At 56.6% G+C, this 25,094-nt stretch overlaps 1 protein-coding gene and 1 long non-coding RNA gene across 14 annotated transcripts in view; one reads left to right on the top strand and one right to left on the bottom strand.

Moving 5' to 3' along the window:
• Nucleotides 1-2,666, bottom strand: part of LOC103352312 (uncharacterized) — a 45,543-nt gene extending 42,877 nt beyond the window's left edge. For 2 of the 4 annotated variants that reach the window (XR_016216565.1, XR_016216566.1), the window contains exons 1-3: nt 2,509-2,666; nt 2,056-2,253; nt 14-53 (exon numbers count right to left, since the gene is read on the bottom strand). This is a non-coding gene — a long non-coding RNA (uncharacterized LOC103352312). The remainder of the gene's footprint in view (nt 1-13; nt 54-2,055; nt 2,254-2,508) is intronic. The other 2 variants (XR_011379878.2, XR_011379876.1) reach the window with 1 other exon arrangement.
• An 87-nt stretch (nt 2,667-2,753) lies between these two features.
• Nucleotides 2,754-25,094, top strand: part of TOX2 (TOX high mobility group box family member 2) — a 130,559-nt gene continuing 108,218 nt past the window's right edge. Inside the window, exon 1 of one of the 10 annotated variants that reach the window (XM_089307981.1) lies at nt 2,754-2,935. In XM_089307981.1, the coding sequence (XP_089164107.1) occupies nt 2,837-2,935 (99 nt within the window). In that variant the 5' untranslated portion in view covers nt 2,754-2,836. Of the gene's footprint in view, nt 2,936-3,789; nt 4,104-10,359; nt 10,482-22,627; nt 22,848-25,094 lie in introns of those variants that run through there. The other 9 variants (XM_089307976.1, XM_089307973.1, XM_051845030.3 and 6 more) reach the window with 9 other exon arrangements.

Below are 25,094 nucleotides of genomic sequence, written 5' to 3'. Positions count from 1 at the left end.
CACAAGGTCATACCTGAGTTCAGGTAGCAGGTGAAGAACCATCTATGTTGTGCCTACAAGAAGAAAATGAAGATGTGTTACTCAAACCTCAGTCTCTCACTGTTGGGCAGTTGGCTCCTCTGCCACAGTTGCTTTTTGGGGGTGGAACATTTTGATCTAAAGCCAAGGCATTCTTCAGGCTTGAGTCCTGGCTGCTCCACTTCCCATCCAGCTCCCGGCTGATACATCTGGGGAAGATGACCCAAGGGCTTGGGCCCCTGCACCCATGTGGGAGACCCAGATGAAGCTCTTGGCTCTTGGCTTCAGCCTGGCCTAGCCCTGGCCATTGCGGCCTTTGGGAAGTAAATCAGCAGAAGGAAGATTTCTCTCTCTCTGTCTCTTCATCTCTCTTGGTAATTCTGACTTTCAACCAAATAAATAAAAAAGTCAAATAATCTACTGATAGGTTATTATAACCAACAGGTGAGTTTAGCAATGTTGCTGGATGTAAAAGCATGGCCTAAAAATCTATTTCTATTATGCTCCAGCTCTATACTGCTAAGTACTAAATCATCTGAAAACTCTATGGCTTAAAAGAATAGTGCTCATTTTTTATCTCCTGTGGTTTCTGTACATTTTGGATTCAGGAAGGACTTAGCTGCACATTTCAGGGTTTTTCAATGTGGTGCAGTCAGACAGTGGCTGGAATTGGAACAGCCAATGGTTGGTCAGCTGAGGAATGGCTACACATCTTTCTCTCTTCATTGAGACTTAGGGTCTCTGCTGTGGGCTCTCATGCCTCTTCAGAGATGGTAGCCTAAGACTTCTTGCCTGGTGACTTAGGGCTCCAAAGACAAAAGTCCCAAGAGAGGAAACCAGGTAGACTCTACCCCTTGCAAACAGTGCCAAAGAATTTGTGGACTTATGCAATAAGTAATAAACAGAAAAAAAATAAAAAGTAGTTTATAATAACATCAAAACATAAAATATCTAGGGCTAAATCTAATAAAATATGTGCAAGATCTCTACACAGATAACTAGAAAACACTGTTGAGAGCACTTTAAAAACACCCTAAATAGAAGGGCATACCATGTTCATAGACAAAAGAGTTAATATTGCAAATGTCAATTGCACCAGAATTGATCTAAAGATTCAATGTAGTATCAATTAAAATTCCAGCAGGACTGGGTATGTGTGCACACACGTGCATGTGCACGCATGTAAACAGACAAGCTGATTTGAATTTCTACGTAAGTGCAAAGGTCAAGAATACACAAAGCAAGATGTAGAGAACATAGTGAGTAGACTTATTCTGTGGGACAGTAAGGCTTATTATAAAGCTACAGTCAATCCACACAGTGTGATAACAGCACAGGGAGAGAAAAATAAGCTAACAGAATAAAGGATTCAGAAACAGTCCCATGCACGTTGGATGGCTTGATTTACAACAAAGCCAGTACTGCAGAAGAGTGGGGAGTGGTGGCGGTGGCTGCAATGATTTTTCAATAAGTATTTCTGGGTCAGCTGGATATCCAGACAGGCAAAAGGACAGGGGCCAGTGGGAAGTTACTTTTGATGAGGTGTGGCCCTTTGTTTCTAGAAAGCAGGACCACTGATATTTACCTAGAAATTCTTTCTTTTCTGAGCTGTCATTTCCTTCTGTTGTTCCCTAACCTTCCGTGAAGGCCTGTTTCCCACACACCTAACACCAATTCCCACACAGTGTGGATCTCTGTGGATACACAGAGTGGTCCTAGCTGTAGGCCAGGACCAGCAAAGCCCACGCAGGCAACAGCTGCGAGTTAATGGCCAAGCTGGCTCCTCAGTGGGTGGGAGACTCAAGCCCTGTCCTCCAAGTGGCCTCCGGTGTCCTGCTGCCATCCAAGCCCCATTCTGGCTGTCTGCCTCCCGGCCCTTCAGGATGTCAGAACCCAGAACCAGAGGGCAGTGGGGGAGCAACGCGTGGGAGGTGAGCGAGTGGAGACTACAGGTGTAGACAGTTCTCGCCAGAAAAGAGGAGAAGCCACAGCCTCGCCCCCACCCCCCGCAAGTGCTCTGAGACCCAGGGGGCTCACTCTGCGGGGAAGGGAAGCCTCTTCGCTGTCACCCCTAGGCCCCCGTCCGAGCCAGCCGGTCTCCTTTCTCTGCGCACTCCTGCAGACCCTTCCTCACAGCTCCGTCCGGGGGCGGCTCCGCCCGCCGCCTCCAGGTGGTTTCACTTCTGGATCCACTCGCTCCATCACCGAGGCGGCCGGTGCTGGCCTCCGCTGCCCCTGTACGGAGAGTGAGTTTAAGCGCAGCCATCCCGCCGAGGCCCCTTTCTCAGGGCTCCAATCCGCGGGACGAGGAGCGAGGGCACGGTCCTGAGATCCGCGCAGGCAGGCCGCACCCACGTCCCAAAGTATTTTTGTCGCTACCCCTCCTCCCCCATCCACGCCGCTGGGGGCCTCGGCGCGGCCCCAAACACTTGGACCCGGAGTGTCCCACTTCTGGGGAGGGGCGTCTCTCCAGCTTCTCCCTCCCCTCACCCTTGGTGGCGAAAGGCGGGACGGGAAAGGGCCGTCTGGACAGGTGCGCGACCCTCGCGGACCCTCAGGGGCGGAGGGCCGGGCGCGGGACCCCGCGGCGGCCCGGCCTGGAGGCGGGACCTCCCCGCCCCGGCCCCGGCCCCGGGCCCTTGGCGGCGCCCGAGGCCGGAACAATAGCGCGCGCGGGCGGGGCGGGGGGCGGGGCGGGGCGCTCCGCCGGGCGCCGCCCCCGGCCCGCCCCCCGCGCTCGCACTCCTGCTCGCACACTGGCTCCCACCCGCCGCCCGCCCAGGCACTGCCCGCGGGAGCCGCCGCCGCCGCGCCCGCCATGGACGTCCGCCTGTACCCCTCGGCGCCCGCGGTGGGCGCGCGGCCCGGGGCCGAGCCCGCTGGCCTGGCGCACCTGGACTATTACCACTGCGGCAAGGTAGGCGGGGGCGGGTCAGGGGGCGAGGCGGGCGGGGCCTGCCCGCGCCTTCGGACCGGCGGCGGGGGCCCGAGCGTCCCTGGCTGAAGCACGGCGCTGGAGGCACCTGGCAGCTAGGTCCTCCTGCACCGCCGGTGGCACACGGTGGGGGGCGGGGAAGGGAAACGGACGCGGCAGCCCCGCCCGACGGGCACCTGCAGCTCGCCCAACACCCTCGCGGTCACACTGGCGTCCTGAGTTCAGATCCCAGGCAGAAGTGACCCCGACAGCCAGCCGCACGACGACACGGTGACACACGCACCCACGCGCGCTGACATCCAGGGACCCACTGTCACCCACCGGCCGCGTTCTTCGTGCACGGCCTGACTGTCCCGCACAAGGCTGTGCACCCGGACCCGCAGCCGCTCGCCCACGTAGGCTGGCACCCTGCACAGTGGTGCCGCAAGCACCGTCACCTGCCCCGTCCGCCGTCATACCCAGGCACGGCCGGGGACGGTCACACAAAGAAGGCGCTCCGACAGGCACCCGCGCGCACCCACAGGGACTCGCGTAGGCGCACCCTGCCGCTCACAGCCACCCCCTGGACGGTGAGCCGCGGGCACCAGCCTCCCTGATGGTCACGCAGTCGCACCCGGGGACAGCGCGGGCCCCGCACCGCCCGGTCCTCCCCCCACCCCCTCGGTCCTCCACACTCGCGCGCCGGGGTTTTAACTTCTCCGCGCTGGAGCGCACTAATTGGGCGGTTCACTAATTGGCCGTCGCTGCCTGGCGGTGCCTCGGATTGCGAGCTGGCAACGACCAATCAAGGCCTGCCCCTCCCGGGAACGGGGAGCGGGCGCCTCTCCGGGCAGGGGCTGCCGGAAGGGATACCCTCCACCCTAGCCCAGCCAGGGCCCCGGGCCTCGAACCCCGGCCGCGAAGCCACCGGCCCCCCGCTCCACCGCCGGGCCGGGTCGGGGGCTTCGGCGCCGCCACACGGCCCGGGTCCTCTTCGCTGGGAGGGAACTTTCAAACTTAGTTAGGAAACCACACCGACTGTGCGTCCGCGGGTCGGTGCGGGCCGGCCGGAGCCGAGCGCGCACTTCGTCACTCGGAGCCCGGATTGAACCGCGCGCGTGGGTTTTCCTGCGGCCCCGGCGCAGACGCGCGGGCTCCGTGGTGCTGCTCGGTGAGTGCGCATCCCGTGGCGAGATCGGTGGCCCTCCCGGGGTCTCTCGCAGACCCGGCGGGCTCTCGTCCTAGCTCCCTGCCGTAGGGATGCTGTGGGTGGGGGGGCATCCTGGAGCCGATCGCGGGGTGCCCCCGGGCGGGCCCTCGCCGAGTGCGTTCTCAGGCCCCAAAGGAGAGGCCTCCAGCAATGCCCTGCGCATATCGCCTGGGGGCGGGGCGGGTCCGGGGCCACCGGAGCCTGGGCTCGCGTCGGCCTGGGGGTGAGCGGCCGGCGAGGTCTTGTCCAGCGACCGGCAAAGTTAGAAGAGGAGGAGGTGGACGGTACCCCAGAGGTGGCTCTGGCACTGCTTCCAGCCTGACCGAGGGAAGACAGATTCAAAGTAGCAAGCAGAGGGCAGGGAGGAGAAGACTAGGTGTGGGGGCAGCTGGTCTGCGTCCTGCCCTTGGCCTTGTTATTTATTTATTTTTTATGTGAAGTTGGCAAGGCAGGCAGCAGCCTTTGGCTTGGGGGTGGGGACTGGGGATTTGTCTTACAGTGTGGGTGGCTGGGTGGGTGCCTGAGCCGTAGTGCTGCTGGCTCTGGGGCGGAAGCGGGACTCAGCTGAAGCCGGGGTTTCATTCTGGTGCTTTAGAAACCTCTGACTCAGCACCTCTGTCAGGCCCTGCCGGGAGCGCGTGGTTCTGGTTTCTGCCTGTGTTCTAGGAGGCCTGGCAGAGCTGAGGATGTGTCCAGTGGGTGTCCAGTGTGTGTGTCTGGGGGGAGAGTGCTCACCCTGGTCACTTAGATGGGCAAAATAAGGTCTGACCTTGCCCTTGGACTTGAGACCTGCTTCCCGCTCCTTCAGGCTGTGGCGGGATGAAGCAGGGGACAGAAGCAAGGGAGGGGTGGACTGGGAGCTGCTGTGATCCGAATGCCACTTTCCTGGTTTCAGAGGCTGATGGTGAGGAATTGGGGGGATGCCCATGATGCAACCTGGTCACTCTCAGAACTGGAGGGGAAACTGAGGCCCAAAATGCAGCACTGGCCACACTTGGGGCCTGTAGAGTGGTCTGCAGAGCCAGGACACAGCCCACACATTGGGGGCTCTGTCCCTGGAGCCCAGGAGAGGCTCGTTCCATAGGGACTCAGGCATTGGAAACACCGGCACAAGCATTTGCCCAAGTAATGCCCAACAACCATGGGGCAGCTGACCCGGAAGGGCCCTTGGCGACCGTCCCCTTGGCGACCATCCCCTTGGCGACTGTCCCCTTAGAGATCCTTTACTGAGAGATTTCTAGCCTCTTTCAACCGAAGTCATGAGCAGTGGTTGTTCTTTTGTTTGAGAAAACACACAATGACAAAAAGCTGCTCTGTCTTCCTTTTTGCTTTGAAATAGATGTGTGTCTTATTTATCTCAATAATATTGGCATGCATTAGAAAAATAGCTGGGCAGATATGAGGCAGGCATGTTACTTATTGAATGGAGTAACAGTGCTTGATGCGCAAAGCAGCTTGTGACCCTGTGGTCCCCAGGATCGGTGGCCCCAAGCTTGTGGCCATTGATCACCTCCTTTTCCCTTGCTTGGCAGAAGGGGAAACTGAGTCATGGAGTGGTGTACTTGCAGGTCACAGAGCAAGTGAAGAGTGGAGCTGACCCCCAGTGTCTGGACTCCCAGCTGGACACTTATCTGGCCGTCCTCTAACTCTCTGTCCTGGTTTGGGGCTTAAGGGCCTCTGATGTCCCTCCTAGGGCCATTCTGATGCTGGTCAGGCACTTCGCCAGGCTCAGGGGTTGTGCCAGCTCCCTGCTCAACCATGGCAGACCGGGGTACTCCGACCTCTGTTTGTGACCCAGGACACATGCTTTTTAGCTCCTTTGTTACTCAGCCATGTCTTGCATGCATACAATAAAATGCAGGTGCCGTGTGCATGGTTCACGAGTTTTGACAAATGTAAACCCTGTGAAATCGCCATCCCCATCCGGATATGAGACCTTTCCATCGTCCTGGGGAGCTCCCTCATGCCCCTTTCTACTTAGCACCCCCAGAAGCAGCTGCTTCTCTGGCTTTATCACCAGTGCTTTACTCAAGTTCAGATTAGGTGTGAAGAATAAGTTACAGCACTTCATAAGGGAGGTGGCATTGTGGCGCGGCCCCTTAAGCCACTGCTTGCAATGCCAGGGTCCTGTATTGGAGCACCAGCTGGAGACTTGGCACTCTGCTTCTGATCCAACTTCCTGTGAATGCATCTGGGGAGGCAACAGAAGATGGTCCAAGTCCTTGGGTTCCTGCCATCCGTGTGGGACACCTGGCGGGAGTTCCTGTCTCATTCTTCAGCCTGGCCCAGACCTGGCTCTTGCAGCAATTTGGAGAGTAAATCAGTGGATGAAGACCTCTCCCTCCCTTTTTCTACCCACCCCGGACGTTGTTCTCCCTTTTTCTCCCACCCCATTGTTCTGCCTTTCAAACAGATAGATACATCTTTAACAAACATTTTAAACAAGAACTTCGTATGCATCATAAACATTTTTATATCTGGATTCTTTTTGCTTAACATGCAATGTCTTCAGGATTCGTGCTGTCGCGTGTATTCATGGTTTCACTGCTGAGTAATATATGGTATGAATCCAGAGCAGTGGGTTTGTTCGTGCACTTGCTGATGGATGTATGGGTTTGTTTCCAGGTTGGGGCTACCAAAATTGAAGCTACTGTGAATGTGCTTATATGTAGCTTTTTGTGGGTGGAGCAGATTACTTAATATCTCCGAGCCCTGGGGTTCTCTTGGGGAGTCATCCACCTCTGAGGTTCAGGAGGGTTAGGTGAGGTGACACTGGCTAGGACAGTGCTTGGCATGTACTAGCCAGTGGATAACGGCATCGGTCATCTGGGATCTCTTCCAGGAAGAGGCTTTGCATCTCTGTTCCTTCATCCCTGGTGCAAACATCTTTCAAGACCACACTGAGTACCACCTTTCCCCTGTAGTGCCCCATGGTCAGCCCCATGGTCAGCAACCTCCTCTCTTCCTCCAGCACCCCCCCCCGCCCCTGCCCAAGAACCTGAACTACATCGATGTAGTGTGTTCTGCCACAGGTACTTAGTGATCAATTCTGTGTACTAGGCACAGTGTTAGGCAACCAGTGCAACAGCTGTGAACAAAATGACTCAAATTGTTGCCCTTTCCAGCTTACATATCAGTGTGAGAAGTCATAAGTATGGGGGTGAAATACTTGTACAGCATTGGGGTTGGTTGGTAATTCAACCTTGGAAGAAAAGGGAGCAGGGAAGAGGATTGGGGGTGCCAAGACCTGGGAGCTGGTTTGCATTTTATTTATTTATATTTTTAAAGATTTAAAAATGGATTTACCTTACTTAAGTTATACTAAGCTGATCTTCTGTATATTAAGATAATCGAAAATGAATCTTGATGTGAATGGAAGGGGAGAGGGAGTGGGAAAGGGGAGGGTTGTGGGTGGGAGGGACGGTATGGGGGGGAAAGCCATTGTAACCCATGAGTCGTACTTTGGAAATTTATATTCATTAAATAAAAGATAAAAAAAATGGATTTAAAAGGGAGAGAGAGAGAGATGTTCCATCTGCTAGCCCAAATGGCTACAATGGCCAAACCCAGGAGCCCAGAACTCCATCCATGTCTTCCGTGGGTGGCAGGGACCCATGTACTGGGTTGTCATCTGCCTTCCTGGGTGCATTACTTGGGAGCTGGATGGGAAGTGGAGCAGCAGGAACTCCCGTACACTGATGTGGAATGCCGGCTTCACAAGCAGCGGCCTAACCCGCTCAGACACGACACAGGCCCCTGGTTTGCAATTTTAAATAAGGAAGGCCTTTTGTCAGACCAGTGTTTCTTAAATTTATGGACATACGAAGAATCATCTGGCAAGATTTTAAAAAGATTCCTGGGCTCCACCCCCTTTTTGGTCTGGGTGGAGCCTAAGATTTTGCATATCTAATGACTGCCTTGGTGATGCTAATGTTGGCCCAGGGATCACAGGTTGTGGAGCAGGGTTTGGTTGTTTGTGTACAGGTTTGCTGCAGGCTCCTGGCAGGCGGGAACCGTGCTCAGCACCTGGCCCAGTGCCCGCCCATGACTGCTCATATATATGAGCTGGTGGATGGAAGCGTCACCTGTCCACCCACATACATCTGGACTCTGCATTGTGTGGGCATGGGGATCTCGTTAAGCTTGGTTAATGAGTGATCGGAGTCTCCTTTTGACAAAAATCCGCAAGGTGCGGGTTGCTGGTCCTGCCTCAGCTTGACAGCTGCTCAGCATCCTTGGTGGGCGAGATGCACGTAGCTTCTTTGTGTAGGGGCACAGGTGGCTGCAGAGGGAGGATCCCTGGGCTAGGTGGGCTATGAGCTGCGGGGGCTGGCCCCAGGGAGCTCTCGAGTTAGGGAGCCCTTCTTCACTTTCCCTACAGCTTCTCCTCCCAGGCCTGGGACTGCTGCCCCAGTCTGCCAGGTGACTTTGAGCACCTTCTCCTGGCCTCGGGTCCTCTCTGTTGAAAGGGAAAGCGAACCAGTGACCATCAGCTGGTGGGGTGCTGAGGGGTGGAGGTGGCAGTGAAATAAAGGCTGCACTGTCCTTTGTTGCTGTGTCTGCAGCAGGCAGATGTGGGTGGCCCGTGCTGGGCAGGTGGGCCTGCGGGAGCTGGAGAGGGCAGGAGCCACTGTGCCCACCTTTGCTTTCGCACAACAGGCCCCCTTCTCTGTGAGTCCTTGCTCGGTGGTTTCAGTCTTGTAGCCAACTCCAGCCCGAAAATTAATAGAAAACCATAGACGCTTCCTAAGTTGCAAATAACTTTAATTTGGTATACTGTTATAATTGTCTTGTTTTATCTTCAGTTATTGCTGCTAATGTCTTCCTGTGCCTAATTTCAGAATTAAACTTTTCTGTAGGTATGCATGTGTAGCAGAAAGTTGCATCCACCAGGGTCTTGCACTGTCTGGTTTCAGGCTCGCTTGGAACCGGGTCTTTATTCCCCATGGAAAAGGGGCAATGGTTTTGTGTTCCCAGAGCTGTCCTGGCACGCAGGTGTGGGACTATTTGCTGAATGAATAGATGGATTCCGAGCTGGCCAGTGTTGCCTGTGACGTGAGAAACCCAGCATCCATTTGGCTTTTATAATCTGCAAACGTTGTGATGAGACCGTGGTGTCCACAGCAGAGGCCGAGGGTCTCTGGACTGACCGGCCATTCCGAGAGGCGCTTCCCTGAGTAGGCCAGAAGGCAGCGAGCGCCTGGCAGGTAGAACAGCCGCCAGGTGGGAAGAGGCTGGGTCTGTGCACACGGAACCAGGTCCCAGGCGCCGCCCTGCCGTGTGGCAGCCTGCCCGAGGGGTTTCTGCAGAGCCTCTGTTTGCTGCTTTGGTTTTCTAGAGCTGGTCTCAGGGCGTGAAGGCAGCACGGATTCTGCAGCCCAGCAGACCTAGGTTGGAACCCCGTCTTCACCATCACTGCCCCAGGCAAATTACTTAACTTCTGTCTGCCTCAGTCTTCTGTCTGCAAAATGGGCATTTGGCACTGCTCCAGGAGTTGCCCTGAGGGTCGGAGGTCAGGCATTGACAGCTCTTGGCCCCAGCAGGAAATGCTTTCATTTCCGCTTACAAAGAGCAGTGCACGTGCGAAGTTAGAATGCACGGGCACTCACTTTTCCTGCCAGCTGCTGGAGGGCTGAGCATGCCTGAAGCTGCCCCACCCCTTTCCTTGTGAGGGGAGGGGCCTCTGGATCTGATCTCGCAACACCTCTGGGCGGACCGCGGAGGATTATGGATTGGGAGTGAGCTGCTCATTTCTGTGCCTTTCCCTGCTTCCTTCTTGAATCTGTGTAGAAAAGAAAGTGGGTTTTGGAGGCAGAGCAAGTTGGTTCAAGTCACAGCTGCACCATCTACTGGCTGGGGCTGGTGACCTCGGGCACAGCACCTAACCGGCCCAGGCAGCGGTTTTCTCGTCTGCGCAGGCTTGGGATAGATTTTCTCCCCAAGATGCTTGCAACAGACCCCATGGTGCATCCCTGCTCCCCATGCCCTCTCCCCTAACCACCCCAGTACTGGGCTCACTGTTTTGCCCTGCTGGGAACTGCTCTTGGGAAAGGAACCTCCTCGCCAGGGGACCTGCCCTCAGCCAGTGACTGCATGAGGGGGGAATCAGAGGTGCGGTGGCACCTGGCTCAGTCTGGGACTACGCAGAAGTGCCCCCTGGCTGCAGTCTCTGCGTGGATCGGCTTCTCCCTCTGCCCAGGTGTCCGCCCCGCCTCCCGCCTCCCTTACAGGTGCACCCCACGGCCCGATACCTCCCCAGCTGAACTTTCCACGGCAGCTCTCGCTCGCACACCCACCTGTTTCCGCGGAGCCCAATGTGAGACTGTCCTCGAGATGAAGGTAACTCTCCCGTGACCTGCCCGGGGGCTGAGGAAAGCAGGAGCCTTTGGACACCTGTGTCCGAGCCAGGGCTGCCTTCCCCAGGCCAGCAACACATCCCTGTCGTCCTAGGCCAGGGCAGGACACTCCTCGGTGTTCCAGCATAGCCAGTGGTTCTAGCATGGGCCGCAGACCGCAGCACCACCTGCACCTCAGCTCGCTAACAGCACCAGCTTCAGCTCCTCCCAGGTGTACTGAATCCGAACTGCTGGGGGTGGAGCCCAGGCGTTTGAACTGCCTTCCAGGTGGTTGTTTTGGGCCAAAATTTGAGACACAGTGTGTCCTTGGCTATGGGGGACATCAGACTCAGGCCAGTGTTCCCATCAGCAGAAGACCCGAGACGGAGGTTGAGAAGCATCGGACAACAGCAACATGAAGCTTTCTGTACTTGGATGTGGTGCTTCCAGCTCCCCTAGCCCCCACGCTCCGCTCCTTAACCCGGTGGGCGGGGGTGAAAGCTCTGTGGCTCCCTCTGCAGCTGTCCAGGCTCCTGTGCCCCTGGGCCTCCCCTCCGTAGGCCCATGGCATCCCCAGCCCACCTTCCAGCAGCTGCTAGAGCCCACGGTCAAGAACATGGGTCACTGTGACGTTTCCTGTAAGGCTCTGTGTGTGTGTGTGTGTGTGTGTGAGAGAGAGAGTGTGAGAGAGCGCCAGACTGTCATTGCCCCAGGCAATTTTATTTATTTTTGAAAGATTTATTTACTCATTTGAAAGGTAAAGTGACACAGAGTGAGAGAGAGAGCTTCTGTCCACTGGTTCACTCCCCAAATGAGTGGGGCTGGGCCAGGCTAAAGCCAGACGCCTGCAACTTTATCTGGGTCTCCCACGTGATGGCAAGAGCCTCAGTCCTTGGGCCAGCCTCCGCTGCTTTCCCAGGTGCGTTATCAGGGAGCTGGACCGGAAGCAGAGTAGCTGGGACTGGAATCAGACACTCCAGTATGGGATGCCGGTGTTGCAGGCAGAGCTTAACCTGCTCACAGTGGGGGCCCCGGACAATTTTATACCGTCACTCTGCGTCTCGGGCCAGTGGATTACAGATCCACGTAGTATTTTACGCAGCAAAGACAATTCTCCATCAAGTCACTGAGCTTTCAGACGGGGCTGAATCCCCAGCACGGAGCATGCAGTAAACACTCAATAAAAACTCATTGAGCATCTGAGAAGCCCAGCAGGAAACAGCTCATTAACTGAAAATCCCCGGTCCTGCTGCTCATCCTAGCGGGCAGCAGAAATCCCAGCTGTCCAGCAGCAGGCCTCGAGCATCAGGGTAATTGATCAAAATTTATTATCCTGTGTTGTACAACATCTTTTCACTGAGATGTAAAAGTACGATTTACCACGACCCATTAAGTTAATAATTACCGACCATATGTTTTTACTGCTGTTCCCAACCCACGCTGAGAAATCACCCCGTAGGTTTGGGTCCCTGTGAATGAGATGACTGTGGAGCAGGCGGACAGAGGATTTGCTGCCAGGAGGGGAGACCCGGGGCTGAGGTCTCTGGAGGAAGCACAGGCCCTGTGCCTGTGTCCCCCATCTCAGCCACCATCTTCCAGTTTACTGCCTCCCCCACTTTCTAGATCCTTGGTGCTCTCAAGCAGACGCAAAGTCTGGACACAGCTGTAGTTGCCGCAGCTGGGGAGGGCATGTGACCGGCGCCCAGTGGGTCAAGGCCAGCGATGCTGTGAGCCTCCTACAACACCTGGAACTGCCCCCACCACAGGCCCAGCAAGCCGACGGCGCTGAGCCTGGGGAACAGCGGTCCAGGTTGGAGGGCCCCCGAGGGCCTGATATGTCATCCTGGGTCTCACAGTGCACTATGAGGAAGGCATTACTGCCCCTTTCGCTTCAGCCCGGGGCAGAGGGCAGTCAGCTCCTCCGAGGGCTTTGGATTCCTCCTGGGACTCCCAGCCCTGGCTGCCGGTCTCTTGGGATTTTTATGGGGTTCAGTTAGGAAAATAGCATTTGGACCATGCGGCCAGCCTGGGCATAGTCAGGGAAGACTTCTCAGAGGAGGGGCCACCTGCTTGTGCTTGGAGGTGAGTAGGACATAGCTGAGTAAAGACGGGGGAGAAGAGCATTTCAGGTGGGAGGCACAGCGCGTGCAAAGGCACAGAAGTGGGTGAGAGTGTCAGGAGGTGAGGCTGGAGAAGGGAATCAGGGGCATTTGGGAAGCTAGTCGTTATCTCTGGGCCTCAGTTTCCTCATCTGCAAAACGGGGTTAACAGTGCTTGCCTGCTTGAGCAGTCAAATGAGGTATTAATGTGTGTGTGAGCACCTGCTATGGTTAACTTCAGTTCCTTTTCCAAATCTACCTACAGATGCCCAAGAGCCAAGCTTGCATTTTTAAGTGAGACAAAGATTAAAAAATACCAGGGCTCTGGTTGCTGGGTGTTCCTGGGCTTTTCTCTCTGGCTTCTCTCTGTGTTTCTCACTCCTGCGTTACCACGTGCACGTTTAGGGCTTGATTTCATTTTCATATGGCCACACACATGTGAGCTGTGAGTATAAGTGTGCGTGCGTGTGTATCTACAAATGTGTGTCTATATATCTATCAGCTAAGGCTTTTCTGATCAGTCCAGTGGGGCTTAGAAGAGAGGGGAGATAGGTAAATGTGTGTCCATCCACCTTCTTGAGCAAAAATTTCCCTCTCAGTGACTGTTGTTTTAATTTTTTTTTGTGCTGTTTTATGGAGAAAGTAGGATAGAAATAAGCACACATGACCCTTTGGGCATTGACCAGGTTCGAGCCTCATTCGCCCCTCTGCCCACCTCATGTCCTCACCAGCACTGGGCTGCCAGGCACAGGTGGCTCCGTTTTGTTGGTGAGAACACTGAGGTCCAGATTGCCCCAGCAGGAGGAGGAGGCAGGGGGCCTGGTGGCGCTCGGGTGCAAGTTCCCAGCTGGGTCCCCTGCGTTCATCCGCAACCTGAGACCTCATTTGCTAATAGAATGCCTTCACATTACAGCTAATTAAAACGTGCTTATCTCGAAGTTAGGCCTCATTTGCAGGGATAATTTAGAAGCTTGTCAGAAACAGATCTGACTCAGTAGCGTAACCCGGGGTCAATCTCATGCATAAATTTTATTGTCCCACTGCGCTGTGCCTTGGACTTGAACTGAACTTTATAATGTGGAAGATGGACCCTGGGCTCTTTGTTGCTCATTGATTCTGCAAATATTTACTGAGTGCCTGTGGGTGCCTCTCAGAGTTTTAAAGACGGCCCTTCCACCCCACCCCACCCCACCCCACATCACCCCATGCTTTCTCTGAGCTCTGCATCTGCTTGAGACGTAAGTTAATTGTTCAGCAACACCAGATGTGGCGTCCAACGGGACTCTGAGTTTGCTGGATGTGCTCAGGTTTATATCCCGGTGCCTACAAGCTTTGCACTTGTCACTCAGCCTCCCTGGGCTCCCTTTCCTACACATGCATCTCCAGTGGGTGAGGAGGCCTCTGGGAGGTGAAGCCAGTAAGCCCCGCCCCCATTCCTGCTGCCAAGGCTGCTCAGGCCATCAGACCCCTGGAGAACAGCCAGCGTCGGCTCCTCTTTCTGGGAGGGGAGCAAACTCAATGGGTTTTGTGATCTGTTCTGCACATTTTCTGATTCGTCTGTTCTCTCTCTCTCTCTCTCTCTCTCTCCCGGGATGCTTTGGAATCATCCTGGCCTGGGATCAAATCCCAGTTCTGCTGCTGATTAAGAGTTAACACCCCTATTCATTCCTTCGTTCATCCAGAGAACATTGGCCACCTACTGTACGCAAGACTTGGCACTGGGTGCCCAGCATAAACAGGTGATTCAGACCTGGTCCTGCCCTTGAGAGCCACAGTCTACGAGAGAGAGAAACTATTTCAAATGTGCGTGGCGAGTCTTAGAAGTAGCACCAGAGACTCTGGGACCCTGAGTCCAGCCTGGGCATGGTCAGGGAAGACTCCTCATGGGAGGAGACCCCTGCTTTTGCTTGGAGGTGGGTAGGACTTAGCCAAGTCAAGTTGGGAAAGAAGAGCATTTCAGGTGGGAGGCACAGCATGCGTGAAGGCACGGAAAGGGTGAGAGTATCAGGAGGTGAGGCTGGATGGTCAATGCTGCAAACCATGGGGTCGAGTTTGTTTTGCTCCCCACTGGTGGGTCCCTCTCATACTGTCTGCTCTGTAGCAGATGCTCAATCAAAACACACTGAAAGGACAAACAGGTGAATGGGGCAGGTTACATTTTTCCCAAGATGTCCAGCCATCACCTATTCCAAGCCACTTCTGGACAAATCCTGTCCCTCCCTAAGTGTCACATAGCTTTTTGGCACATTGTTAGCAGGAGAATGGAACTCATGAATGGGAGGGACAGTGTCTGGGGCCTGGGAGTGTTAATGAATGCCACTTTTCCTGGTAGCACGGTGCCAGGCTCGCCCTCCGCTGAGCCCAAGGAACAGCGCAGGCGAAGCTGAAATGCGAGTGCCGAGGGCTGCTGTTTGAAACCCTGGTCCTTGTGGTCCTTGAGTGAATGTCTGACTTTTTGGGCCACAGGCTGGCGGGCCCCTGCCACGGTGACCTTGCTTTGCCGGGAGGGAGGTGGCAGTTGCCGTTGTTTGGGCCGGGGCAGCTGGGGCACAGCCGGCCTGGCCTTCAGAGATAACGAAATCTCTCTACAGCCATGGGTCGGCCGTGTCCAGCGAGCAGGCATCTTTGGTGGCTCCACTCCTGAAGTTTTCACCCCCTCGCTTTATGTCTCTGCAAATTCCGACCGTCATGTGACCTGCCCAGAAGCTTCGGGAAGGGGGGAGTCACCTGCTGCTGCGCTGCCCGCAGCCTCATGAGCAGCGTTAGGTCTGCACTTTGCTTTCTTCACATCCAGCGTTGCAGAAAGCTCTGCTCTGCCGGTCTCCTGGAAACCCCTGGCTCGCCCTCTTCTTTTTCCTTGTGATCAGTATGAGCTGTTCCTTCTGCTTGTTGGTTCCTTCGGTCCCCTTCACTACAGCATCCGCTCCGCAAGGGCAGGGATGCTCGTGGCTGCTCCTGGGCGTGGCCATCAGAGCAGCCTGGCCTTCCAGGCCTCAGGTCTGGCCGTTCCTTAAATGCTTACGTGTGCTCTCCTGGCCCCATGCAGCCAGTCCCATGGGCTCCAGGAGATAGGGACCTCCAAAGCTGGGTCTGGGAGCTTGGCTTTAGCTCCAAAGGCTATGGGAGACCTGGAGATGTGTCACCTGCTGGAAGAATCTATGTGGCTATTTTTTTGGGGGGGGGAGGGAGCATTGCACGGGGCAAGAGTGGGTCCAGCAGAGCAGTTGGGAGGGGATTTCCATGATCCAGGAGAGAACTGATGGTGGCTGGTGGTGACACTGTTCGGCAGCCACGTGTGGCTGTTTATATCTAAAATAGAGTGAGGGGGGGCCGGCGCTGTAGCATACTAGGTTAATCCTCCGCCTGCAGCGCCGGCATCCCACATGGGCACTTCTCTTCCAGTCCAGCTCTCTGCTGTGGCCCAGGAAAGCAGTGGAGGATGGCCCAAGTGCTTGGGCCCTGCACCCGCATGGGAGATCAGGAAGAGGCACCCGGCTCCTGGCTTCATATTGGTGTAGCTCCGGCTGTTGTGGCCATTTGGGGAGTGAACCAATAGAAGGAAGACCTTTCTCTCTGTCTCTCTCTCTCACTGTCTGTAAATCTACCTGTCAAGTAAATAAATAACAAAATAATAAAATAGGCACCATCTGCAGTGCCGGCATCCCATATGTACACTTGTTCCAGTCCTAGCTGCTCCACTTCTGGTCCAGCTCCCTGCAAATGTGCCCAGGAAAGTAGCAGAGGATGGCCCAAGTGATTGGACCCCTGCACCTGTGTTAGGAACCTGGAGGAAGCTCCTGGCTCCTGGCTTCAGCCTGGCCCAGCCCTGGTCATTGTGGGCATTTTGGGAGTGAACCAGCAGATGGAAGATCTCTCTGTCTCTCCTCTCTCTCTAACTCTTCAAATAAATACATCTTTTTTTTTTTTTTTTAATGCAGTTTCATTCCTCAGTCCCACTTAGCTGTATTTCAAGTTCTCTGTCACCGTGTGAGTAGACCCTATTGTGCGGCACAGATGTAGGATATTTCTTCATTCTAGAAAGGTCTGTTGGCTCAGTTTGGCTTGGGTTACAATGGTGAGGGGGTTGGGAATGGAGAGAAATGGAGGCACTGGGAAGTCCAGGGAGGTGGAATGGGTGAGAGCTGGGGATCATTTGGGTGTGGGGTGTGGCAGAGAGGGCGTCTCAGCGTTTGGACCCTGGATGTAGGCTGTGGCTGAAGTACAAGTCCTGGTCAACAGGAGTGAGCATGTGGACAGCTCCTGATTGTTGTCGATTTGTCATTTTCCACAAGGGTCATCCCCATCTCATTGCACACCCTCGCACAGCCTGGAATCTTCCAAGAATCCCCAGCTATGTCTGTACCTCCCGCCAAACTCCTGCCACTTGGGGCCTAGCGTGAACCCGAGGTTCCTGCGAGGGGGCGTTACCAGCGTCTCCACGCAGATTTCAGTGGGAGGTGTGGCGTTTGCCCCTGTGGCACAGTCTGATGCTGTCTAAATGCCTCCCGCAAGATCTTCAATCAGATGGCAAATAGAAAACAGGAAAGTTAGTAATAAAAAATGAATTAGGGCGATTAGCAAAAGGTGAACGGCTTCGGCCCTTGGGCGACGGGCAGGGTTGGCGTAGCCTTGAGGGAGGCCTGCTGTCCAAACAGGAGTCAGGATTACCGCAGCCTCCAGGGCTGGCCCCGGGCTGCTCGGCACAGAGGACTTATTATTGCCTTCGGTTTCTCAAAGGTCACAGAGGTCCCCTCGGAGGGGGCGCTCTCACCACCCCAGTGTTACTGCCGCCCACGTTTCTGACTCAGGGCAGGCCGGGGTCTCTTCCCATGGAACAGAGACAGGTGTGAGCCCCGCTCCCCTCCCCACATCGCAGGACCCTGGAAAAGCCCATCCGCGCCTCTTTCTGGCACCTTCCACGGGGGTGTTTTGGGGAGCCCTTCCTCGCTGCCTGATGGTGGGATGGAAGCAGGGACATGGGCATTGATGGGTTGTCACAGGTGCTAGATGAGTTTCTGTGATGGCAGAGAGACGGAATTCCGGGAGCGAGCTGCATGGGCTTAGTTAGAGCTCCCACCTGGGTGCTGTTGGATTCATACTCGCCCAGAACAGGAGGGACCCCTAGGCCCTGTGGCTGGAGGTCGGGGACTAACAGCCGCCTTTGCTGCTTGTCCCACAGTGGACAGTCGGGGCAGGGCTGGGCTGGGCTGGGCAGTGTCTCACGCATGCAGGCTGATCTGACAAACTCCTGGGGACCAGCAGACTTATTGACAACCGTTTACTTCTCTCGGTTCTATGGGCCTGGAAGTCCAAGCTCAAGGTGCCAGCAGACTCGGCGTGGGGCAAAGGCCCCTCAGAGCAAGCCTTCTTCTCACTGTAACCTCCCCTGGTAGGAGGGCCCGGGGTCTCTGATCAGGGCATTAATCCCAGCCTTGCCGGAGCTGTCCTCATGACCTGTCACCTCTAGAGGCCCGTCTCCTGACGCCTTCCACATTTCACTGTGTGAATTTCTGGGGGATGCGTACATAACATCTGCATGAGCTGTGTCAGTTGGCTGATCCCTACCTACTGAACCCGTCAGTGCTTCTCACATCTATTTTTTGTTTATTTATTTATTTATTTGAAAGGCAGAATTACAGAAAGACAGAGGTAGAGAGAGAGAGAGTTCTTTCACCTGTTGGTTCACTCCCCAGATGGCTGCAATGGCCAGGAATGAGCCATGCTGAAGCCAGGAGCCTGGAGCTTCTGGGTCTCCCATGTGGGTGCAGGGGCCCAGGGACTTGGGCCATCTTCCACTGCTTTCCCAGGCCATAGCAGAGAGCTGGATGGGAAGTGGAGCAGCCGGGACTCAAACCGGCGCCCATATGGGATGCTGGCACTGCAGGCTGTAGCTTTACCCACTATACCCCCCCACCCCGCGCCCTGCTTCTCACATTTTAATGCGCATGGGAGTCACCCAGGGGTCTTGTTGAAGTAAGGATTCTGGGGACAGGCCTTTGGCCTAGCCGCTAAGATGCCTTGGTCCTTCCTCCAAGCATGTGGATTCGATTCCTGGCTCTGGCTTCTCACACAGGCTTTCTACCAAGGCAAACCCTGAGTGGCAGCAGTGGTAGCTCAAGTAGTTGGGTCCCACAGAAACGTGGATTGTGTCCCTGGCCCCTGGCTTCGACCTGGCCCAGCCCCAGTCATTGCAGACATCCGGGGAGTGAACCAGCAGGTGGGAGATCCCTGTCTGTCTCTCTCACTCTCAGATAAGATAGAAATTCAGATTCGGATGCACGGGCCTGAGAGTGTGTGTTTCTTTTTTTTTTTTTCTTTTTTTTTTTTATTTTTGACAGGCAGAATTAGACTGTGAGAGAGAGAGACAGAGAGAAAGGTCTTCCTTCCGTTGGTTCACCCCCCAAATGGCCACTACAGCTGGCACGCTGCACTGATCCGAAGCCAGGAGCCAGGTGCTTCTTCCTGGTCTCCCATGCGGGTGCAGGGGCCCAAGCATTTGGGCCATCCTCCACTGCCTCCCCATGCCACAGCAGAGAGCTGGAGTGGAAGAGGAGCAACGAGGACAGAATCCGGTGCCCCAGCCGGGACTAGAGCCTGGGGTGCCAGCGCCGCAGGCGGAGGATTAGCCTAGTGAGCTGCAGCACCGGCCGAGAGTGTGTGATTCTGACAAGGTCTGGAGGAACTGCTCAGTGGGCCACACTGGTTCAAGGCTTTTGTGTCAGGCTGAGATCCCTGGGGGTGATTCTTAGGAGAGACACCCAGCAGGGAGAAGAGATTGGGGGCAGGGGCCAAGCAACCCATCCCACGAGATCCCGGGGACATGCGCGACCCCAGAGTGTGCCCTACCTCGCCGTGGGCCGCTGGGGCGAAGGGGAGGTCTCCTGGCGCCCAGCCCCTCCCCACAGGAGCAGCAGTGTGGATGGCAAGGTCACAGCACTCCCCGCCTCTGCGGAGGGTGCCTGCCTGAGGGGGAGCCGGGCGACAGCCCAGGCATGCACAAGTGGTGCCTGAGAGGGGCCTTGGCTCGTGGCTGGAGCAGGCCCGGGGCTCCTGCTGACCCGGCGCGGCCCTGGGGAGGCTGCTTCTCCGCTCTGGGAGCAGCTTGTGCTGCGGCCTCACATGGTGTCAGTCACACTCGGTCCTTGGTCCTTGTCCTCAGGCTGTCACGGAGCCAGGGGTAGCCATGGGTGGGGTTGGCCCAGGATGAGCTCATTCTTCAGAGCCAAAGGTTGGAGGGAGACAGAAAGACAGAGCCCCGAGACCTGCAGTGTCCAGGCAGGGAGGGCTTCCTGGCAGAGGGAGCCGTTTAGGCAGGGTCTCCAAGAAGGGTAGGTTGGCGACATGCTGAGCAGGGGAAGGGACAGGCAGGGGGGTAGCATCCATCACAGGGTATGTATTCGTGTCTGTTTTCTCCTTAGCTTCTCAACAGCTCTTGAGACAAGCCAGGCCCAGTGTGCAGGCTGGGGCTGAGGCTGACAAGCGAGGTGGCCAAGCTGTGATCACCATAGGACTGGAGCCCAGCCTGTGTGCCGGGAGCACCTACCCTTGTCATCCCAGGGGACGTGCCGCGGAGGGCGGAGGCGTGAGGAAGGAGGAGGGGACCCGCAGCACGGGGGCGGGGGGGGGGGGCGGAGGGCTGACTGCCAGCCATGTGGATGGATGCAGGCTCGTGCCCGGAAGGCCTCGAGTGCCGGCTCTGTAGTTGGGGGCCTGGTGTGCGGGGCAGGAGTCCAGCACTCTGCCTCTGCTCTGGGGGTCCCGTCCCAGCCCCTCTGTGTGCTGTCTCCTCCCACACAGTCTGCCCTCCCTGGATTCACCCCTCTTCATCAGTGTGTGTTGGGGGTGGGCAAGGTCCTCCCTGGCCCCTGGCCGTGGAGCACTTTCTAGGCTCTTGGGCCAACTGGGGCCAAGGGTGGCTGCTTTTGCTGCAGGTGCTATGTGGGACAGCGCTGGGCTGAGATGCTTGGAGTTGCCCTGGAGCCACTGCTGGCCAGGGTTCTTGTTCACAACGGGTCCCTTGCCCCCGGGATGAGTCTGCCTTCCTGTGTGGCCAGCCCCATGCTGAGCAGTGCTGGGAACTGGGAAGGGAGGCAGGGCCACAGCTAATTGTCCCACGGGCTGGGTGGAGACATTGGGGGCGAGGATTCGTTCTGTATTATCTCGGACTTCCCCTGGAGGTTTCCTTCCCAGTCAAGACTGCCAGGGTGCAGCTTGCTCATCTTCCGGGTAAACCTCACCTGCACAGGGTGCTGTGGAAGCAGCAGCCACAGCTTGGCAGCTGGCACACGATACTGACTCAAACTCAAACACGGAAGCTTGGACTGCCCAGGTGGGGGCTGGGCTCCAGTGCTGGTGTCACCAGCAGAGTGGGGCTGGGCCAGAGGAGGAACCATTGTTTTCTGAATGCCCGCTGTGCACCGGGCTCTGTGCCAGGTGCCCTTTGTACGCTGAAAGCAGCCGCCAGCTAGGTACTGTCATCATCACATCACACATGTGCTCCTGAGGTTCAGAGAGGTCAAGGAATATGCCCGAGCTTCCACAGCCTGGATGGAGTCCTTGTGCGTGCAGAGGTCTCCTGCCTCATTTTGCAGACCCCTTCACGTGTGCTCCCCGAGGAGACACAGCCCTTCCCACCTGAGAAGGCCCAGCAAGGAATGCGTTGTGGCCACCCCAGAGGCACTGAGGTGAGTGCACTACTCACCCGGTGCAGGTACCAGCCAGTCATCAGCCAGCCCACTTCAAACCCGGGGCCCTGGCCCTGCCTGCCCTGGGCTGTCTTCCAGCTCCCAGGGGGCTTTTGTTGTCTTCCACTTAGATGTCACACGGGCCAGACACATGTTCTTTGGCTGTGAGCACAGCACGGCGAATGCCCTTCCATTAGTTCCAGTGCGAATTGCGTGTGGATGCCCAACAAGCCACCATCATTAGTGGCTTCAAACAGCAACTGTTTTATTTAGCTGGCTCTCATGTGGGCTGGCTGGAAGGCTCGCTGGCTGACCTGCTCAGTCTCTGCCGGCCACTTCCCGCCTCTGGGGTCAGCTGGCCAGTGGCCAGGGAGCTGGGTGACCTAGGATGACCTCACTTACAAGTCTGGCACTTGGCAGGCTGCTGCTCAGCTAGGCTGGCAGTTGGCTCAGCTCTCCCCATAGCCTTGCCCTCCAGCAGGTCTTGAATCTGCTGCTTTACTCCTCAAATGCCCACTACTGTCAGAAGCCAAAGCCAGGAGTCGGGAACTCCATCTGGGTCTCCCACCTGGGTGCCATGGACCTGGCTATGGAGCCGTCACCTGCTGCTTCCCAGAGTGCTCATTAGCAGGAAGCTGGATCAGCAGTGGACTTGCATCCAGGCACTCGGATATGGGATGTGGGTATCCCAAGCCATAACCACTGCACTACAGTGTCCACCCCCTAGACTCACTCACTTTCTCTCTCTCTTTCTCTCTCTCTCTCCCTTCCTTCCTTCCTTCCTCTCTCTCTTTTTAAGATTTATTTATTTATTTGAAAGGCAGAGCTACACATAGAGAGGCAGAGACGCACACAGAGAGAGAGAGAGAGAGATCTTCCATCTGCTGGCTCACTCCCCAAATGGCTGAGATGGCAGGAACTAGGGTGATCTGAAGCCAGCAGCCAGCAGCTTCTTCCAGGTCTCCCACATGAATGCGGGGGCCCAAGCACTTGGGTCACCTCTGCTGCTTTCCCGGGTGCATTGGCTGGATGGGAAGTGGAGCAGCTGGGACTTGAACCAGTGCCTATATGGGATGCTGGTTTTGCAGGCAGCAGCTTAACCTGCTCCACCATAGCGCCAGCCGCTAGACTCCCTTTGTTGATGAGAGGAGCAGCCACATCACAATGCAGAGGCCATGCAGGCAGGGGCAGGAGGCTCTGTGGGCGTCTTTGGAGTCTGCCACAGCTACCCTTGCTATTTCAGACACCAGACATTTATTGAGCCCCTGCTGTGTGCCAGGCACTGTGGCAGGGGCTGCAGGGTGAACGAGACCGACCTTCTGCTGTGCTTCTCCCATCTCCAGCCCAGCCAGCAAATAATCCCAGCAAGGAGACACCTGAGGGAAGTGTGACAGGTGTGAGGAAGGTGGGGCCTGGGTAACAGGAGCAGTGGGAGGCCCGCCCTGACTCTTAAGCTGAGACCTGCAGTAGGACGAGGAGTTGCTAGGTGTGGGGACAAAGGAAGCATGCCAGCCAGAGTGGCATGTGCAAAGGCCCTGTGGAAGGAGGGAGCCAGCACATGGCGCACTCAGAGCAGTGCCGTTCCCTGTAAGTGTTGGCAACCTTGGGCTGAGAAAGGAACTTTGGGGATGAAGCTGTGATGCAGTCCCAGGAGGGGAGTGGGGAAGGACTGTCCAGTGGGCAGTGTGGACGCCAGGGTGGCTGGACTTCATGGACTTTGGGAGGATGGAGAGGCGGCTGCTCGTTGTGGGGGCCCAGGAAATCCGTGTGAAAGATGAGGGCCTGGAGACTGGCAAGGGCGTCACTGGCAGAGGGTTCTGCTTCAGGGAGGGCAGGGGGTGGCAAAGAAGGGGTCAGATACGAGGGATTTGGGGACTGGTTATGACAGGCAGGGGGCTTGGCACGGCGTTAAAGGGTTTGCACTTGGTGCTGTTGACTGGTGATCCATGACCATGAACTCAGAATGATGTGATCAGAACTGGGAATGGGGGAGACCAGAAGGAATGCCTGGGAGGCTCCCCTCCCCAGCCACACCACAAGCTCCTATCCTAAGTCCCTTGTGTCCCTGGGCCAGGCCAGGAGGGGTGTTTGGAGGGGGACAAGAGCATCGAGTTCATGGGGTGCTGCCTGCTTCTCCCGTAAGCTGCCTTTGAGGCACTGGAATCTGTCAGCACAGTCCCCCAAGTGAATCAGGGTCCCCGGGAGCCAGAGTCTTGGTCCTAAACGAGCCAGCGCTGATTGGAGTAATGGGACCGGTCAGATGTGTCCGAGTTTGAATCTGCGCTTCCACCTGCATCTCTGCAAGGCTCTGGACAAGCTGCTGCCCAGCTCCGAGTCCTGGGTTTCTTATCTGGAGGAGCGTCCAGTCCTATGCTCCCTGGCTCAGGTGGGAGGCGCCGTGAGGCTGAGTGAATGTGTGTGGTTGAGGACAACGGGGTTCCCCAGCAGACCGCACAGTGGAGTGGAGAAAACCCTTGTCTCACCAGGCCCGGGATGTCAGCAGTCATCCTCCCCCAGATAAACAGAAACCATGGTAACCGGGATGTGTCACGTGGCCAGGCAGCAGGTCCCAGCCATGGCCAGGAAAAGGGCCTGCCACCAGCAGAGGCTCTGTGACTCCACAGGTGGGGGGTGGCCCCCAGGGACCCCCTCATCCTCTCCTTCCTGCATAAGGTAGCACTGGGAAGTTGTAGAAGAATCAGTCCTGACTCCGGGTTTCTGTTCAACCTCTATTTGGTTTGATTCACTGCTATGTCCCGGGAATCGAGTCTCAGCTGGGAGAGGCTAGCCTTGGCCCTGCCTTTCCCCATCCAGGCCCTCTCTGGGTGGCTGTGTTTGGGTCAGTGGCCGCAGTGCTGTGGGGGAGGGGGCGCTGGGCCAGTGCCCCGCTCATGTCTTCTTCACACAGCCAGTGACGGAGCCCTGCAGCCCCTCAGTGCCAGAGCAGGGCACTGAATGTCAGGTTCCAGAACTCACTTGCATACCGTCTGTGGCTGGGAAAAGAGAGGCTTCAGCTGCCCTGTGGGGTGACCGGTCCAGGCTGCGAGGTGGCCTTGAACCCCAGCGAGGCTTCCCAGCCTTTGCGTTTCTGCCTCGTGGCCTCCTGTGCACCTCTGGTGGGAGTGGGCTTGTGCCCTCGCTCCTGGAAGCACGGCCTTGCCTTCCCTGGGAGCCATTGCCAGGGCGTGCTGGCTTCACCGCCTGTGTCTGCCACCATCCCGGCTGGAGTTCACAGCCCTGCCTTGGGCGCACCCCTGGTATCCTGGGGCCTCGGTGTCCTGCACACCCCTGTTCTCTGGGGCCTTGGTGTCCTTAGCTGTGGAATGAGGGAGTTGGGGGCTGAGCTGGCAGCACAGCATCGTGGTGCCAGCTGTGCCCAGCCAGCCTGGGACTCAGTCTCTGTGCCTCAGTCTCCTCCCCTGTAAAACGGGGAGAATGCTTGTTCCTGCTTCATTTGTGCAGAGGGATCCCGTCCCCTGGGGGCAGGCGGAGTTAGGTAAGAGGAAAAGTGAAAACTCAGTGGTGGCTGTGTCCACTTCTGGGCAAAAGCTGAAGCCGGCACTGTGTCGGCCCAAACGTACGCAGTGCGCGTGCAGGACAGCTGAGACCGAAGCCGGCCAGGAGGAGGGCGTGTGTGTGTAGGGGGGGCTGGTTAATAACAGGACAGATGCCGAGGCTGAAGGGCGGCCTGGCAAACTGAGACTGGAATGTGGAGCCCTGTGTGGGTCCCACACTGTGCCCGTCAGTGGGGTTGGAGGACGAGTGAGGGACCCGTGGGGTGAGACCATTTTGGGGCAAAGTTTGAATTCTGACCCTGAGACTTAGTAGTTGTGT

The sequence above is a fragment of the Oryctolagus cuniculus genome, chromosome 11 (assembly GCF_051225735.1).
Source record: "Oryctolagus cuniculus isolate XC-2025 breed Fujian yellow rabbit chromosome 11, ASM5122573v1, whole genome shotgun sequence".
NCBI classification, from domain to species: domain Eukaryota; kingdom Metazoa; phylum Chordata; class Mammalia; order Lagomorpha; family Leporidae; genus Oryctolagus; species Oryctolagus cuniculus.
Note: the sequence above shows the minus strand (reverse complement) of the source record. Positions and strands in the feature narration are given on the sequence as shown.